We start from the raw sequence: 17,702 nt of genomic DNA on the forward strand, positions 1-17,702 counted from the left end.
CACATAGCTGAGGGGCACAGGCTTTGAGCACCCTGGTACTGACGACATCCGGTCCTGCAGCCTTGCTTGGGTTGAGATGTTTCAGCTATCTTCTCACCTGTTCAGCTGTGAAGCCCACCGTGGTGGTTTCGTGTGGGGAAGAGGTATAGTCATGAGAGCAGGGTGGGGGACTGTGAGGAGGAGTAGGAGGAGAGAGTGAAATATGTGTTGGTTAGGGGCCGACAACAGATGGCTCATGTGTGGGATGGACAGGGGCCACACTGTCAAATCTGTTAAAGAACAGGTTAAGTTCGTTGGCCCTGTCCACATTGCCTTCCGATCCTCTGTTGCTAGTTTGCCAGAACCCAGTGATGGTCCTCATCCCCTTCCAGACCTCTCTCATGTTGTTCTGCTGGAGTTTCCACTCAAGCTTCCTCCTGTACCTGTCATTAGCCTCCCTGATCCTGGTTTTCAGGTCACTCTGTATTGCCCTCAGCTCCTCCCTATTTCCATCTCTAAACACCCTCTTTTTAGCGTTCAGTATGTCCTTTGTCACCCACGGCTTGTTATTTGAATAACGAAGGACAGTTCTTGTACCTATCAGTACCTATCTTGTACCTAATCAGTACCTAAAAATAGGTACTGATCTCCCTCCTGGCACTTATCCTTGTAAGCGGAACAAGTTGCTACACATGCCCTTACACTTCCTCCCTTACCACCATTCAGGGCCCCAGACAGTCCTTCCAGGTGAGGCGACACTTCACCTGTGAGTCGGCTGGGGTGATATACTGCATCCGGTGCTCCCCATGTGGCCTTCTATATATTGGCGAGACCCGACGCAGACTGGGAGATCGTTTTGCCGAACACCTACGCTCTGTCCGCCAGAGAAAGCAGGATCTCCCAGTGGCCACACATTTTAATTCCACATTCCATTTCCATTCTGATATGTCTATCCACGGCCTCCTCTACTGTAAAGATGAAGCCACACTCAGTTTGGAGGAACAACACCTTATATTCCGTCTGGGTAGCCTCCAACCTGATGGCATGAACATTGACTTCTCTAAATTCCGCGAATGCCCCACCTCCCCCTCGTACCCCATCCGTTATTTATTTATATACACACATTCTTTCTCTCTCTATCCTTTTTCTCCCTCTGTCCCTCTCACTATACCCCTTGCCCATCCTCTGGGCTTTTCCCCCCCCTCCCCCTTTTCTTTCTCCCTTGGCCTCCTGTCCCATGATCCTCTCGTATCCCTTTTGCCAATCACCTGTCCAGCTCTTGGCTCCATCCCTCCCCCTCCTGTCTTCTCCTATCATTTTGGATCTCCCCCTCCCCCTCCCACTTTCAAATCTCTTACTAGCTCTTCCTTCAGTTAGTCCTGACGAAGGGTCTCGGCCTGAAACGTCGACTGTACCTCTTCCTAGAGATGCTGCCTGGCCTGCTGCGTTCACCAGCAACTGTGATGTGTGTGACTTATATAAATGCTGCCTTTATAGAATATAAGGGGTATAAATACTGTGAATGCATGAAATCATTTTCCCCTCAGGTTGGTTGAGACTAGAACTACAGATCATAGGTTTAGAAGGAAAAGTAAAATATTTAAGAGACATCTGGGGGTGGGGGGGGAGTCTTCTTCACTCAGAGGGTGGTATGAGTGTGGAATGAGCAGCCAGCAGGAATAGTAGATGCATGTTTAATTGTAACACTTAAGAGAATTTCACGTAGCCTGTTTCTGTGCTGTAGTTTTTCTATGGTTTCTATGTGTGCAGGTCAGTGGGACTAGGCAGAAAATGGTTCGGCACGGCCAAGAAGGGCCAAAAGGCCTGTTTCTGTGCTGTAGTTTTTCTATGGTTTCCAAAATCCTGCAACTCTTAAGTGGCTTCTTCATCCCATATATATCTCAAAGTTCAAAGTAAATTTAATATCAAAATGCATATATGTTACCTTGAAATTCATTTTCTTACAGGTATTTTCTCACAGGGGAAAATAAATACAATAGAATTTTATTTTAAGCTATACTTAAACGAAAGTCGATAAATACCAATACGTAAAAAAATGATAGCGTAAATATATATATATTTTAAATATTTTATTTATGATTTTCTACAAAGTACAGCATAGAAGAAAAAAATCAATGGTATAAATAGGATCATTGCAATACAGACAAAAATAACAATAATACATACCTTAACAAATGAGCAAGTCACCCATATTAAAAATGAAAAAATAAAAAGGAAAGCACCCAACCCATCCACTATCCAAGCCAACTTATCTTATGTATACATATTTGAAAGGACATTTGAGATAAACTTTTATCACCCCAGAGCTATATATTGTAGTAAAAAAATGAACAATAATAATAATTAAAAAAACAGCCTGCTACCTAATCAGAGAAAGCTGGAAATGCCGGATCTGACAATCAAGGGAAGAAAAAAATACCCCTGTCAATCTGGATGAGAATTATGAAAATATTCAAGGAAAGGTCCCCACACCTTATGGAGCTTTATGTCCGAATTAAAAAGTGAATAATAAATCTTTTCAAGATCTAAACAAGACATAATATCCCTAAGCCATTGAACATGGGTAGGGGGAACTACATCTCTCCACTTAAGGAGTACTGCACGTCTAGCTAAAAGAGAGGCAAAAGACAATGTTCGTCATTTAGCCGGGATCAAATGCTTGTCAGAGTCTCGAGAAATACTGAAAAGAGCGATCAGAGGATCAGGTTCCAAATGACTATTTAATATAGAAGATAAAGTTAAAAAAAACTTTCCAAAATTTTTCCAAAGAAGGACAAGCCCAATACATATGAACAAGGGAAGCCCCACCTCCTTTGCATTTGTCACACCAGGGACTAATATCAGGATAAAACTTCGCCAGTTTGGTTTTAGAAATATGAGCCCTGTGGATAACTTTAAACTGCAAAATACAATGACAAGCACATAAAGAAATTGAATTAACTGACTTAAGAATCGAATCCCAAACCTCATCGGACAAAGAAAACCAAAGTCATGCTCCCAAGCAGTTTTAATTTTATCACAAGGGGCTCATCTGAGATTCATAAATTTGACACGAATAGTAGAAATGAAACCTTTAACCAAGGGGTTCATTTGAAGAAACAAGACTACAACATTTTTATCAGGTTGTTCAGGAAAATGTGGTATTAAAGGGCTAATGAAATGTCGAATTTGAAGATATCTAAAAAATGAGTATTCAGTAAATTAAAACAACAGGAATTCTGCAGATGCTGGAAATTCAAGCAACATACATCAAAGTTGCTGGTGAACGCAGCAGGCCAAGCAGCATCTATAGGAAGAGGCGCAGTCGACGTTTCAGGCCGAGACCCTTCGTCAGGACTAACCGGAGTTGACGAAGGGTCTCGGCCTGAAACGTCGACTGCGCCTCTTCCTATAGATGCTGCTTAGCCTGCTGCGTTCACCAGCAACTTTGATGTATGTTGATTCAGTAAATTAAACTTTGTAGACAACTGTTCAAAAGTCACAAACCGATTTATAAAAAGATCTTCAAAATGCCTGATACCTCTCCTACACCAGTCTTGGAATGTGGAATCCTGCATAGAAGGTTGAAATAAATGATTGTATAGAATAGGACTAGAAAGGGAAAAACTATAAAGGCCATGATATTTTCTAAATTGAGCCCATATTCTCAGAGTATGCCTGATTACAGGATTAATAATAAATTTTGGCAGGTGGCAAGGAAGTGTAAATCCAAGTAAAGCTGGAATAGATAATTTCTTATAAGCATTCAATTCCATTGCCACCCATTTGGACAAACAGACTGATTATAAAAGTAGGACCAAAAGATAATATTGCGAATATTGGCTGCCCAATAATATGAACGAAAATTAGGCAATGCCAAGCCACCTTCTCTTTTAGACTTTTTGAAGATGAGCTTTATTAAGTCTGGACTGTTTACCCTTCCACAGGTATGACAAGATAATAGAATCTAAAGAATCAAAAAAAACTTTAGGAATAAGTATAGGTAAAGATTGAAATAAGTATAAAAATTTAGGAAGAATATACATTTTAATTACATTAATTTGCCCAATTAAAGACATAGATAAAGGTGACCACTGTGCTAGACTCTGTTTTGTAAAATTTAAAAGATTATTGAAATTCTCATCAAAAAGGCGATTATAATTCCTTGTTACTATAATACCAAGATAAGTAAAACAATTGTTTACTACTTTAAAAGGGAAATTTTGAAATTCTAATGCTTGTGCTTCTTTATTTGTCGGAAAAGGTTCACTCTATATAGATTAAGTTTGTATCCAGATAACTGACTAAATTTATTAAGAAGTGAAAACATCAAAGGTAAGGAGGTGGTCGGATTTGATATAAAAAGTAATAAATCATCGGCATATAGAGAGACTTTATGCTCAAGGCCGCCCCTCCAGATCCCAGTCAATTCAGTGCAACTGCGAAACGCAATTGCCAATGACTTGATAGCCAGATCAAATAGCAGAGGACTTAAAGGGCATCCTTGCCAGGTGCCACGTTTAAGGTCAAACAGTTGGGATTGCTGAGAATTAGTTAAAACTGATGCAATTGGATGAGAATATAGTATCTTAATCCACTTAATAAAATTATGTCCAAAATCAAATTTTTCTAAAACCGCAAATAAATAGTGCCACTCCACCCGGTCAAATGCCTTTTCTGCATCAAGAGAAATAAGTATATATTTTTTTAAAACTGATAACTTGAATTGTAAAGAGTCCTCGAAAGTGAGCCTGTAGATGGTAGAGTCAGTGGTGAGTGGCATTATCCATGCTGGTCCAGAGAGTCAAACCAAAACAGTATTTTACAAGCTGGAAGAATATATCTAGAGCAGGGGTTCCCAACCTTTTTATGCCATGGACCCTTACCATTAACCAAGGGGGTCCAAGGACCTCAGGTTGGGAACTCCTGATCTAGTGGAACACCCCAGTTAACACAGAACATAGAACAGTACAGCACAGGAACAACCACTTAGCCCACAATGTTGTGCTGAACCAACTAAAAAGCAAATCCAAAACACTCAAACACTAATCCCTCCCACCTACACCATGTCCCTATCCTTCCTTACATCTATGTGCCCATCCAAACATCTCTTAAAAGCCTCTGATGTGTTTGCCTCTACCACCATACAAGGCAGCACATTCCAGGAATTCACAACCCCTCACACCCCCTCTGAACCTACCCCTCCTCACCTTTAATATTAATAACCTGGAGGATGGAGCAGTTTGTAAGGTAAGTTTGCTAATGAGATGAATATAGGTGGGAGGACATGTTGTGATGAGGTTACTTGCTCTCTGCAAGAGGATACCCTCTCACCTAATGCCCCCAGGTTACGGACTCTCCGTCTTGGGGGAGTCCATTTACCATGTTATGCCATTTGCCAAGCTATTGCTCTCACACTCAGCCTATGGCAAAAGGAGTTTAATATGGCAAAGTGTGAGATAATGCACCTCAGTAAGAGGAATCTTAAGGTAAACTATTATCTGCATGTTCAATGTGTTCGCAATGTGTTCATGTTCGAGCTGTAGACAGAGATGGAATTCGTAGCGCTGCTGGAGATGGAGTGAGCGATTTGGTGAGGAGTTGATGCGGAAGAGTTTTGATGCCTGTCCACCTAACCCGGGTGCGAGGCTGGTTCGCTCCAAGCACCAAACTGATTTGGTGAGATTGAGAATGGTTTCAGGCTGGGTGGCCCAGGTGTATCAGGGCACCAGGGTCCAGGTCGGAGAACATGGCACTACTCAATGCTTGAACAATTTAAATGCTGGCACAGATAGACTGGAAGCCTAATTGTCAGGTACGGAGGTGAGGGTTGGACTGATTTTGTTCGCTCTCCGACAAATGGTCATTCCTTTCTCCACAGCACCGAGGCTGTGAACTGATCCAGATGCTCTGCATTTCTGCTTCACTAGTGTGAAAACTGGGAACTGAGGCTTGGCTTAGGCCTCCTCTGGCTGCTCCGAGAACAGATCTTCGACTCAGACTGATTTGGGATGCTGTTGGCTTGCTCTATTGTTTGCATGATATGGATTTTTTTTTTTGCTCTCTTTCTCTGCACAGTGGTTTTTTGTCTTTTTAAAAATTGGGTTATTCAATTTCTGATCAACGACCTCACCTCACTCCTCCCGGGTATTACTACAGCTACCAGAAAAAATTAGACAGCTACAAATAGACTTAGAATTCGACATGCCGAAACAGCACAAACACTACACTGATGGGGTGCCCGACAAATCCCAGCTTGGCCCTGTGGTGCCCCTACCCCAGGACATCCTCCACCTGGTCCAAACATGCCCTCTCACCAAGATCCAAGACGGCTTTGCCGCAGTCCATCGATTGGGTCACAAGTTGGAGGAGTGATTTGACAAAAACTAATTAGAAGAGAAAAACACGTGCCATACGAAAGAACAACGTCATTCGAGTTTCTTGCTTTGCGGCTGCCTGTAAGCAGACAAATTTCAAGGTGTATAGTTTATACATTCTTTGATAATAAATGTGTTTTGCGTCTTTGAAATAGAAAAAAGATTACACATGGATAGGCTTTTTCCATTGAGAGTGGGGGAGATTCAAACAAGAGGACATGAATTGAGAGTTAAAGGGCAAAAGTTTAGGGGTAACATGAGGGGGAGCTTCTTTACTCAGAGAGTGGTAGCTGTGTGGAACGAGCTTCCAGCAGAAGTGGTTGAGGCAGGTTCGATGTTGTCATTTAAAGTTAAATTGGACAGCTATATGGACAGGAAAGGAATGGAGGGTTATGGGCTGAGTGCGGGTCAGTGGGACTAGGTGAGAGTAAGAGTTCAGCATGGACTAGAAGGGCCGAGATGGCCTGTTTCCGTGCTGTATTTGTTATATTGTTATATATGGTTATAAGCAAAATGCAATGGGATCTGGGTGTCTTTGTGCATGAAGCACAAGAAGTTAGCAGGCAGGTGCAGCAAGTAGTTAAGAAGGCAAATGAAGGATTGGAAATTAGAAATAGAGAACTACTGTAACAATTATTTAGGGTACTGGTGAGGCCACACCTTAAGCATTCTGCATGATTTTGGTTCCTATTTAGGAAAGGATATACTGGCATTAGAAACAGTCCAGATGAGATTCACTTTGGTTAATACCTGGGACAACTATCCTGAGAGGCTGAATAAATTAGATCTATATTCTTCGGCGTTTAGAAGATTGAAAAGTGATTTTGGAGGGATATAAGATCATGGGGGAGTGTAACAAAGCAGGCATTGAGGTGTTTCTACTAGTGAGAGAATTATGAACAAGAGGACAAATTTACAGGATTTAATTTTGCACAGATACTGCCTAATCATTTGAGTGCTTCCAGCATTTTCTGTTTTTATTTCAGATTTCTGGCATCTGCTGTTTTCCATTTTCTCCCTTGCATCTTTAAGAGCATATATACATGTTGATTATTCTAGATGTAAATATCTTATGCCCTTAAGATGCCTTGTTTCTCTGATCTCAGATTTCACATTCTTCTCCTTAAAAACATGATCTCCTAAATTACAATGTCTATATCATCACCAGCTCCCATGAAATCAGTTGCCAAGTTTTTTTTTCCAAAAGTTAAAAATTTGGACTGTAACACAGCAGTGGACAATATACAATGAATGAAAGAGACAAAAGAACTAAATGCGGCAAGGAATTTTTTTACACAGAGTGGTCCAATTCTAGAATTCTTCCATAGGTGGTATTGAAGACAGCTTCAATTCAATACTCCAGGAGCACATGGAAGATGTGTACCTTTGGAGTGCGGCCCCGCGGATGACCCAATTCCTCATCGGTGTTACCGACTTAAGTGTCACAGGAGATTGAAGTATCGAGACAGCCGGCGCAGCTGTCAAAATAAGCAACGCTGCAGATTGTAACATTGAAACAGTGAGCTGTTGGTCTCCCCTCTCGCCGGGCAGGAGCGATAGCGCTCTCTCCCTCGTTAGTGAGAGAGAAAGCCAGTGGGATGTCAATGCGTTGGGATGGACAGGGTTTTTTTGATAGACTCTCGGGGCTTTGCTATTGCTTGTATAGTGAGTGGGGGGGGGAGTGATGATTTTGCTGAAGCAAGTTGGGGGGGCTGATGCTTTTGCTGCTGCTTGTGTGTGGGAGTGGAGAGGGAGGGTTTTGGGGTTCCAACAGTTTCCTGTCTTTCATTCTTTGGGGTTTTTCTTCTGTTTCGTGGATGTCTGTGAAGAGTAAGAATTTCAGGTTGTATACTGTTACATTCTCTGACATTAAATTGAACCGTTGAAACTTTGTAGCATTCTATAGGAAGCTGGATAGGTATCTGAAATTAGAGAATTTGCAAGGCTGGGGATGGGAGAGGGGCATGGGATTGGCATTGAGGTGGTATGGATTTGATGGGACAAACACCATAATTTTGTACTTGAGATAGCCCTATGAGAGACCAATACAGAGAATGGGGGTAAAAGATTGCGGCTGTCCTCCCACATCACAAGGATGTGCTAGTTGGCCTAATATGCACATGAGTGGTAGAATCTGGGGAGAATTGGAGGTAATGTGAAAAGAAATTTCAAGGCGGTTCACAAGGCAGGAACTGGATACTGATAGTGGATGATCAGCCATGATCACAGTGAATGGCAGTGCTGGCTCGAAGGGCCGAATGGCCTACTCCTGCACCTATTGTCTATTGTCTAAATGGATCAGTGGAAGGTTAATGTAAGTTATTGGCACAGACTCTGTGGGCCATCAGGTTTGTTGACAGTGTTGTTCAGTCAATGTACAGAGAAACTATAAATACTGACCAAAATATTTTAATACAATATTCATTAAACTTTGTTTCCATATCAACACATTACAGATCAGTTTAAAAAACAGATACAATAAAGAGAATCCAGGCAGTGTTGACCATAAAATATTTGATGACTTTAGCACTTGACAATTACTCCCAGATAATCAGGTTTTTGATCAAATAAATACAACTCTCTGCAATTCACTCATAATTAAAAATCTGAGCCACATCCAAGAGGCTGATATTTGACCACTGAGCCAAAATGGAGAGAATAAATGGTCAAGTTTGGCAATTTGACAAAATCCCTTTGGTAATATCTGTTTTATCTCTCTGAGCCAAGGGTAGCATGGTAGTGGTTAGTGAAACGCTATCATAGTATCACCTGTAAGATCAGAGTTCGATTCCTATCACTGCCTTTAAAGAGATTGTACTTTCTCTCTGTGATTGCGTAGGTTTTTTTTTCCCACATTCCTAGTGATTTGTTGGCACCGGAATAATGGCAACATTTGCAGGCTGCCCAGCAGAATTCTCACTGATTTGATTTGATGCAAATGATGCACTTAACTGTATGTTTCAACGTACATGTGACAAACAAAGCTAATCTTAATGTTGCCTCACTGGTCATACCCTTGTTTCACCACAATATTCTCAAGAGTCATCCTGGGCACAATGTGTTGGGTTGGCCTCCATTCTTTGTACACTGGGCAAGTATGATGGTGACAAACATGAATAAGTCATTATCAAATTATTCACATCCAACCAAACAAACAATGTTCTGAAATATGAGTTTTAATAGCATTTTGAGAATTTCAATGATGTCACAAAGTTAGTTGTCTTCAGAAGTGCACTCAAGAAGATCATCTTTCACACTGATTGACCATAACAATAGCTGTTTAATCCCTTCTTCATGGTCAATTTCACAATTATGCAGAAACAATGGTCAAAGAACTGTGTGACTAAGACTCAAATACATATATATTTTGAAATACAGCCATTATCCCTTTAAAGTCGTGCATTAATCAATAATCCTCATATCTTAGTACATTTATACCAGGGGTTCAAAACCTTTTTTATGCCATGGACCAATATCATGAAGCAAGGGGTCCATGGACCCCAGGCTGGGAACCCCTGATTTATAGAGATCTGGTAAATATTAGAACTGAAGAAACAGCAGAGAAAGAAGCAGAAATGAAATGATGGGCCATGTTGCAGTATGAGTGGAAGAAGAGCTCTCCCTTTGCACGCACTCCTCATATTCACCAGAGTCGACTGCTTTAATTGCACAAAGCTGATCTATTCTGCAGTTCCTATCACATTCACTCAAATCATAACTGACAGAATTATATTTATAATATTTCTGTAGGTAATAGTCGTCTTTGTACAGTTTATCCAGAACTGTTTGCATAGAGTTAACTGTACCATCCGGAACGCCAAATGCCTCTGTTAGTTTATATTCGCGTTGCCATTCTGGAGTCACTGTGTTAGCGTAGCTTAAGTTGAAGTAATATGTCATCATATTCTAAAAGAAAGTCAAAAGTTAACTGTGATTACAGTGAGTCTATGTCAATTATTGTAAAAGTAACTAAAATATTAATTCCATATATCATCCCAGTCACTACGAGCTATTCCATTTAAAAATGCCTCCAAACTGCAAAATCAATCACACCTTTTAGGTGTTAATTTACCCTTTTTATCTTGTGGATTCTGAGTTTACTTCATACCGAAACTCCAGCCCACTCTATATAGAGAAGGAATCAAATCTAGGGCCTGAATGATTTGATGTTGATTTGATATCAGTTGTAAGTGCCAGGGGATCAGCTGGATACATCAAACAAGCATCCGAAATATATTAATACATTCATAACCTCTACAAATACATTGCTACTAGTATGGATCCCTTTTACCTGAATTTCCAATGTATTTGTGTCATACTGAAATAGCCGTATTCCTGGATTGTTAGCTCCATTCTCTACACCAGGTAGTGTTGTCTTCCATGGAGTAATGCCAGGTGCAATAAACATAACTCCTATGGGGGAACCTGAGGAAAGGTTGAAAGATGTATATTATAGTACAGGTCGACCACCTCAACTCCAACAATCAGTAATCCAATTCCACTGCTGGTTCAGACATAATTTACACCAGCCTAATTTCAAATTACCTGCATCGACGTGCCAACCTGTTGCCACTGTTTTGGTGGCACCATTAGCAGAATCAGCTGTTGGCACTGTCTTTAAAAGAAATAAGATAAGGTGGAAGCTGGGCTCAACAATGGCGTGCCTGTTAAAAAGCATATGCAACTTGCATAACTTTGGCTCTTCCAGAGTTTATGATATAAATAAACAAAAAAGAACGTTGCTCCAGTTCTTTGCTGACAGTGAATTTAAAAAAAAACAGGTGTGCATAAGGAAAATAATGAAAGACATGAATGATTATTTGTACAATTCAACTCTTTACTTTGGAAGTGGCAATAACCAACCTTCTGATGTATGTAAATAGAGATACCTTTTAAGGTATTTTGCCTGTACTGTACTTCAATAAATTTCACTTGCTTTTCATTTGTTATTTCTTTTTTCTTTATTATCCAACTTGCACTATTTACAGGGTACTTTAAAGGTGGGTTGAGGTGATCATCAAGTGGATTAGAGGGATTATTTATTTAATCCTAACCTAGCCACCTGTGATTCGGCAAAATCACTAATCTGGCACTGCACACATCCCAATCATTCCGGGTGTGTGATGGTCAACCTGTACTGCATTCTGTTGGCTTGCGATGAAACTTAAGATATATTATCATACATCTTGATCTTCAAGCATTTTCTGGGAAATGAAAATTCTTGTATCCTGACTCTCACTCATTGCTTCTTTCCTAACAACCCTTTACTAGTTACCTACTCACTAATGCATACTATTCAAATTCCAGATCCTCCTCTGCATGCATATACACACTTCACCCCTCCTACTTGTTTAAAGATTTAGTTCCCCGCATTCCCTATGGATTTTTGTTCTTTCAGCTGCAGTCTCTTGAATAATCCCTTCCCTACTCTGTCATTAACACAAATTATGTATTTGGACTCAATTTGGTTCAGAATGCTGTTACTGTTTCTCACTTCTATTGTTTCCATGATTTGTTTTTTTCTCCTCTGTGCACACAGGGGGTTGGTCATTATTTTTGATAATTGCACTCTTTCAGGTTTCTTGCTTGCTTAAGCAAACAAATCTCAAGGTTGTATAATTTATACATTCTTTGATAATACATTTACGTTGAATCTTTGATATCATTGGTAAGTGGTAGGGGATCAGCTGGATGCATCAACCATGCATCTTAAATATTTTCCTAAGTTTATAACCTCTATAAATTCATTGTTACTAGTATGGACCCCTCTGTTTCAATGTACGTGTGATAAATAAATAAATCTAATCCAATCTAATCTAATCAAATCATAACCTCTTTATCCTCATCTTTTCTCATCACCACACTTACTTCGTTTTACTACTGGTGGCCATGTTTCAGACTAGGTAGCCTAATAGTTTGGCATAGGGTAGATGGGCCAAAGGCCTATTTCTGTGATGTAGTGCTCTATGATTCTGCCCTATTCTTTGGAATATCCTCCCTGAATATCTTTGAGATTATTCTTTATAAACCTTCTCAGAAATCATTTTTTTCCATCTGGTTCTTTAGTTATCCTAAGTATTACTAATAACTTGATCTCCATTCTTGAATTGTGCCTGAAGAGCACTGAAAATTTAAAGCAGATCAATTAACATATAATTGATTCTGATGCCTGTTTGGAGGGAAATAACAAAGAGGAATAAAAGATAATTTCACTACCTGAATCACTGTAGAACATCCTGAAGCTGTCAGTATGGTGATGTCCAAAGAACTGACCAGCTATTACACTGTGATACTTCTGAATAATTTTAGTGTATCTTTCATTGAAGTGCTGATGAAACCAGAATACCTTTCTCTTCTTTTCAAAAGAGCCTGGTGGTACATGTCCAATAATGTAAACCTATGAATGCAGAGAATTAACAGATAATATTTAGTTGATCCTGCGTGCATCTCAATTTGATTATTATTTCATGTGCAGTTTAACAGATTGTATTCAATGACACAGAAGGAAGCCATTCAGCTCATGCTGATATCCAAGGGAGAAATCCCATGCATCATGTTGCTGTGTTCCTTACCTCCTTGCAGCTCTAATGCCCGTTACACCGCTAGCGTTTAGAGCAGCAATGAAGGTCCTCTATCTCTGGCAGTGTTCAGGGTTTCCTTCATCGTGTCAGTAGCTTAGTTTTCATTACTGTCAGTCATGCACATCCCAGAGGAGACTCGGGAATACCTTCACATTCAAATGTAGAAGGATTTGTCATTGCTGTTTCTGTAACAATTTTGTTTTACCAGTCAGGGTTGTCAGCCCCGAGCTGAACCCCTGAACCTGGAGGACCGGTGGACCACTCCTAGTCTGGCCTCTACCCTCTGACCTGTTTGGCATGGGTGACCCGGCCAAGAGCCAAAGCATAAAGCCCTGACTTCTGCCAACAGTCACTGGCTGTGGTCTTCCTGGAGGATCTCTCTGCATGTTTGCAACATATTCTCTCCCATTCGTGCCCATCAACATCACTTTGATTCTTGCTGTCATTAATTTAGAATCTGTATTAGCCAGCATGATGGAATACTCTGCATTGGCCTGGATGAGTGCAGCTTCAACTACACTAAAAAGCACCCAGCAACACCCACGACAAAGCCGCCCATGTAAAGGACACTTCACCCACCACCCTAAACACTTATTTAATCAATCACCAGTTACAGTGTAGCAAAATACATTGTAGTTTCCTGCCTAGGTTACTTGACAGCATCTTCAAAATCTGCAGCTCCACCACCAAGAAGGATAGAGGCAGCAAGCACGAGAACACCATCATTTGTGGGAGTGCTTCCAAGAATCTTAAGGTTGTATGTAGTGACATGTATGTACTCTGATAATAAATTTTACATTGAACCTTGAAGTTGCACACCAATCTGATTTGAAAAAATGTTTCTGTTTCCTCATCTTTGTTAGGTCTAAATTACGGAACTCCCAACCCAATTGCACTGTGAAAGTACCTTTACCGATACATCAAGAAGTCAGCTGACTGCCAACTGTTCAAGAGCAATTTAGGGATGGACAATAATGCTGGCAATGTTGTAGATTCATCCTTCTGTCCTGACATGCTGACATATTGAACAATAATGTTCCAGGCTGATTTTCCCTATTCCATCATGAGTAATAGCCTCCATAACATTCCTTCAGAAATCCATTGCAAAATGATTAACAATTACCTTATAAATAATGTTAGATTTATTTGCTCATAATTTTTTTTAAATAGGGAAAGAGACCTAAACAGAAGATCCATATTTCTGAATACAGACATTTCTCTTTTGCGTTTGAACTCAGAAAACACAGTACTTACTTTCTCCTTTGTTGTCATTGCCTTTGAAAGTGTTTCTTCGAGCCATTGAAATTGACCAGCGGGGTCACGTAGGCCAACATTAAGTTTATTTTTAGTATAATACAAATTTGTGTTTAAGACAATAATACGCTGGTCATTTCGATTCAGCAGCTTCTCAGTGTAGAAAGCTCCTAAAGATAATCAAAAGATCCAGTAAGAAGGGCCATTTACTACTTGAGTTCTCCTCCTTTGTTCATTCTTTCCAATCTTGGATTGGACTTAGTTTTTTTGCTTTTTTTTTGCAGTTGGCTCTTACCTTCCTAATGAACAAAGAAAAGGCAGCTCTGTGTTCACACAGTAAGTACAAAGGGGATGAAAGCCATTTAATCCTTATGCTGAGTAGAATGTAACGATGATTGAGCTTCTATCACCAGATAATATATCCAATGAACCAGAATCCTAAAGATCTTCAGCACTTTGAATTGGGATTGGTTTATAATTGTTACATGTGCCAAGGTACAGAGAGAAGCTTGTCTTGCATACTGTTCATACAGATCGATTCATTACACAGTGCATTAAGGGAAAATGAGAAACAGCATTCAGAACACAGTGTAACAGTTACAGAGAAAATGTAGTGCAGGTATACAATATGGTGCAAGATCATGAGGTTGATTGTGAAGTCAAAAGTCTATCTATCACACTAGGTAATCATTCAATAGCCTTTAACAGTGCCATTGAGCCTGGTAGTGCATGCTTTAAGGCTTTTATATCTTATGCCCGATGGGAGAGGGTAGGAAAGAGAATGACTGGGTTGGGCGTGGTCTTTCATTATGTTGGTTGCTTTAATGAGGTACTATAGTGAGAAGTGCAGACAGAGTCAGTGGAGGGGTGGCTGGGTTCTGCGATGCCTTGAGCTGTGTCCACAACGTTCTGCAATCATGGGCCAAGCAGTTGCAATATCAAACCATAATACATCCAGAGATGATGCTTTTTATGGTTCACGATGAAATAGATGAAGGTCAATTTGGATGCGCCAAATTCTTTTAGCCTCTGAGGAAGTAGAGGCATTGGTAAGCTTTCCTGGCCATGATGTTTATGTGGTTGGATGAAGATGGGCTATTGAATTGAATTGACTTTATTTTTTACATCCTTCCCATACATGAGGAGTAAAAATCTTTACGTGATAACTCCATCTAAATATGCAATGTGCAATCATAGTAATTTATAATAAATAGAACAGTCAATGTAATATAGAGTACACTCAAATCAGTGTGAGTTCATCACTCTGATGGCCTAGTGGAAGAAGCTGTCCCGGTGCCTGTTGGTCCTGGCTTTTATGCTGCAGCATTGCTTCCCAGATGGTAGCAGCTGAAATAGATTGTGGTTGGGATGGCTTGAGTCCCCAGTGATCCTACGGGCCCCTTTTACACAACTGTCCTAGTAAATTTCCTGAATCATGGGAAGCTCACAACTACAGATGCACTGGGCTTTCCGCACCACTCTGCAGAATCCTGTGATTAAGGGAGGTACAATTCCCATAACAGGCAGTGGTGCAGACAGTCAGCAAGCGATTGGTGATGTTCAGCAAGCTCCTAGGAGCTTGAAGCTCTTAAGCCTCTCAACCTTGGTACTGTCGATATAGACAAGAGAATGTGCACTGTCTCCCTTCCTGAAGTCAATGTCCAGCTCTTTTGTTTTGATGACAATGAAGGAAAGGTTGTTATCAAGCTCTGACTCATCATTATTTGAGATATGGCCCACTAAAGTGATATCACCTACTATTTACTCTGTTGATTAGGAAGTCGAGGATCAGAGCATAGGGGGAAGACTCCCACATCTTGGAGCTTGGTGATGACTTTTCTCAGAATTGTAGTACTAAAGACGAAGCTGTAGTCAATAAACAATACTATTCAGATGCTCCATAGAACAGTGCAGGGCCAAGGAGACGACATCTTTTCTGTTACATTTTATGGATATTTTATTTAAGAGAATCCTTATGATAAAATACAAGTATTCATTAAAAGAGACTTACAACCAGAAAAGCATCTGAAGAAAGAAATACTGATGCTGTAATAGCTTCCACCCTATAAATTTATGTTAATTTATTATTACTGCACCTATGCTCAGTGGCCACTTTATTAGGCACACATATACATCAGCTCATTAATAATCAGCCAATCATGTGGAAGCAACTCAATGCATAGAAGCATGAAGACATGGTCAAGAGGTTCAGTTGTTGTTCAGACCAAACATCAGAATGGGACAGAAATGTGATCTAAGTGACTTTGACCATGGAATGATTGTTGGTGGCAGACGGGGTGTTTTGAGTATCTCAGAAACTGCTAATCTCTTAGGATTTTCATATACAACAGTCTTTAGAGTTTTACAGAGAACGGTGAGAAAAACAAAACACATCAAGTGATCGGCAGTTCTGTGGGCAAAAAAGCTTTGTTAACGAGAGAGGTCAAAGGACAATGGTCAGACTGGTTCATGCTGACAAGAAGGCAACAGTAACTCAAATAACCACACTTTACAACAGTGGTGTGTAGAAGAGCATCTCTGAATGAACAACATGTCGAACCTTGAAGTGGATGAGCTACTGCAGCAGAAGACCACAAACATATACTCAGTGGCCATTTGCTTAGCTACAGGAAGTACTGATCATGTGCTCTCTTTTCTACTATTGGTCTACTTATCAAATCTATTACTACTATAGAATCAAGAGAATGCCATTTGTCTTCATGGTTGTACTATCATTCTATTAGTCATGACTAATTTATACCTCAATTCATTGCTACATATTCTTTTAAACATCTATTGATCTAACTCTTGAAAATCTACCAAGATAATATAGGTCAACAATTATCACCATCAACTAAAGAGGAACCATTGATCCAAATGATTTTAATTTTAAAATCCAGGCTTGAAATGGTCTAGATTTGATAGTTTAATGGTTCCATTTAATATCAGAGAATGTGTACAGTACAAAACCTGAAATTCTTACTCTTCACAGATGTCCACGAAACAGAAGAAAACCCCAAAGAATGAAAGAAAGATGTTAGAACCCCTAAGCCCCCTCCCCGTCCCACACACAAGCAGCAGCAAAGCATCAACCCTTCCCCTTCCTCACTTGTTCCAGCAGGAAGCATCAGCACCCCTCCCCCCCACCTCCACACACCATGCAGGCAATAGTGAAGCCTCAAAACAGATGATGATCCAGGTCTATGAAAATCTACAGTTCATAGCCCAGCACTTTGACATGCCATAGGCTCTCTCTCTCTCTCAACGACAAGGGAAAGAGAAGTGTCACCCCTTCCACAGCAAGAGGGGAGACCAACAGCTCGCTGTTTCAATGTTACAGTCTGAGGTGTCATTTGTTAGAGCTCAGCAGACTTAAGAACCAGCTGACTCTCCCCCCAACCGGAGAGAGATAAATAGATAGATAGAGAGAGAGAGAGAGAGAGACACACAGATAGACAGAGGGAGACAGAGCAAGAGAGAGAGAAATAGAGGTAGATATAATGCAGAGGCC

The 17,702-nt window shown here is 40.4% G+C and overlaps 1 protein-coding gene across 1 annotated transcript in view; it reads right to left on the minus strand.

The window, feature by feature from the left end:
- Positions 1 to 8,737: 8,737 nt before the first annotated feature.
- The window catches only part of smpdl3b (sphingomyelin phosphodiesterase acid like 3B), a 28,910-nt gene continuing 19,945 nt past the window's right edge, over positions 8,738 to 17,702 (minus strand). The window contains exons 5-8 of the mRNA XM_063034859.1: positions 14,192 to 14,361; positions 12,573 to 12,753; positions 10,648 to 10,781; positions 8,738 to 10,262 (exon numbers count right to left, since the gene is read on the minus strand). Of these exons, the coding sequence (XP_062890929.1) occupies positions 9,897 to 10,262; positions 10,648 to 10,781; positions 12,573 to 12,753; positions 14,192 to 14,361 (851 nt within the window). The 3' untranslated portion in view covers positions 8,738 to 9,896. The remainder of the gene's footprint in view (positions 10,263 to 10,647; positions 10,782 to 12,572; positions 12,754 to 14,191; positions 14,362 to 17,702) is intronic.

This window comes from Mobula hypostoma, chromosome 28 (assembly GCF_963921235.1).
Source record: "Mobula hypostoma chromosome 28, sMobHyp1.1, whole genome shotgun sequence".
Taxonomy (NCBI): domain Eukaryota; kingdom Metazoa; phylum Chordata; class Chondrichthyes; order Myliobatiformes; family Myliobatidae; genus Mobula; species Mobula hypostoma.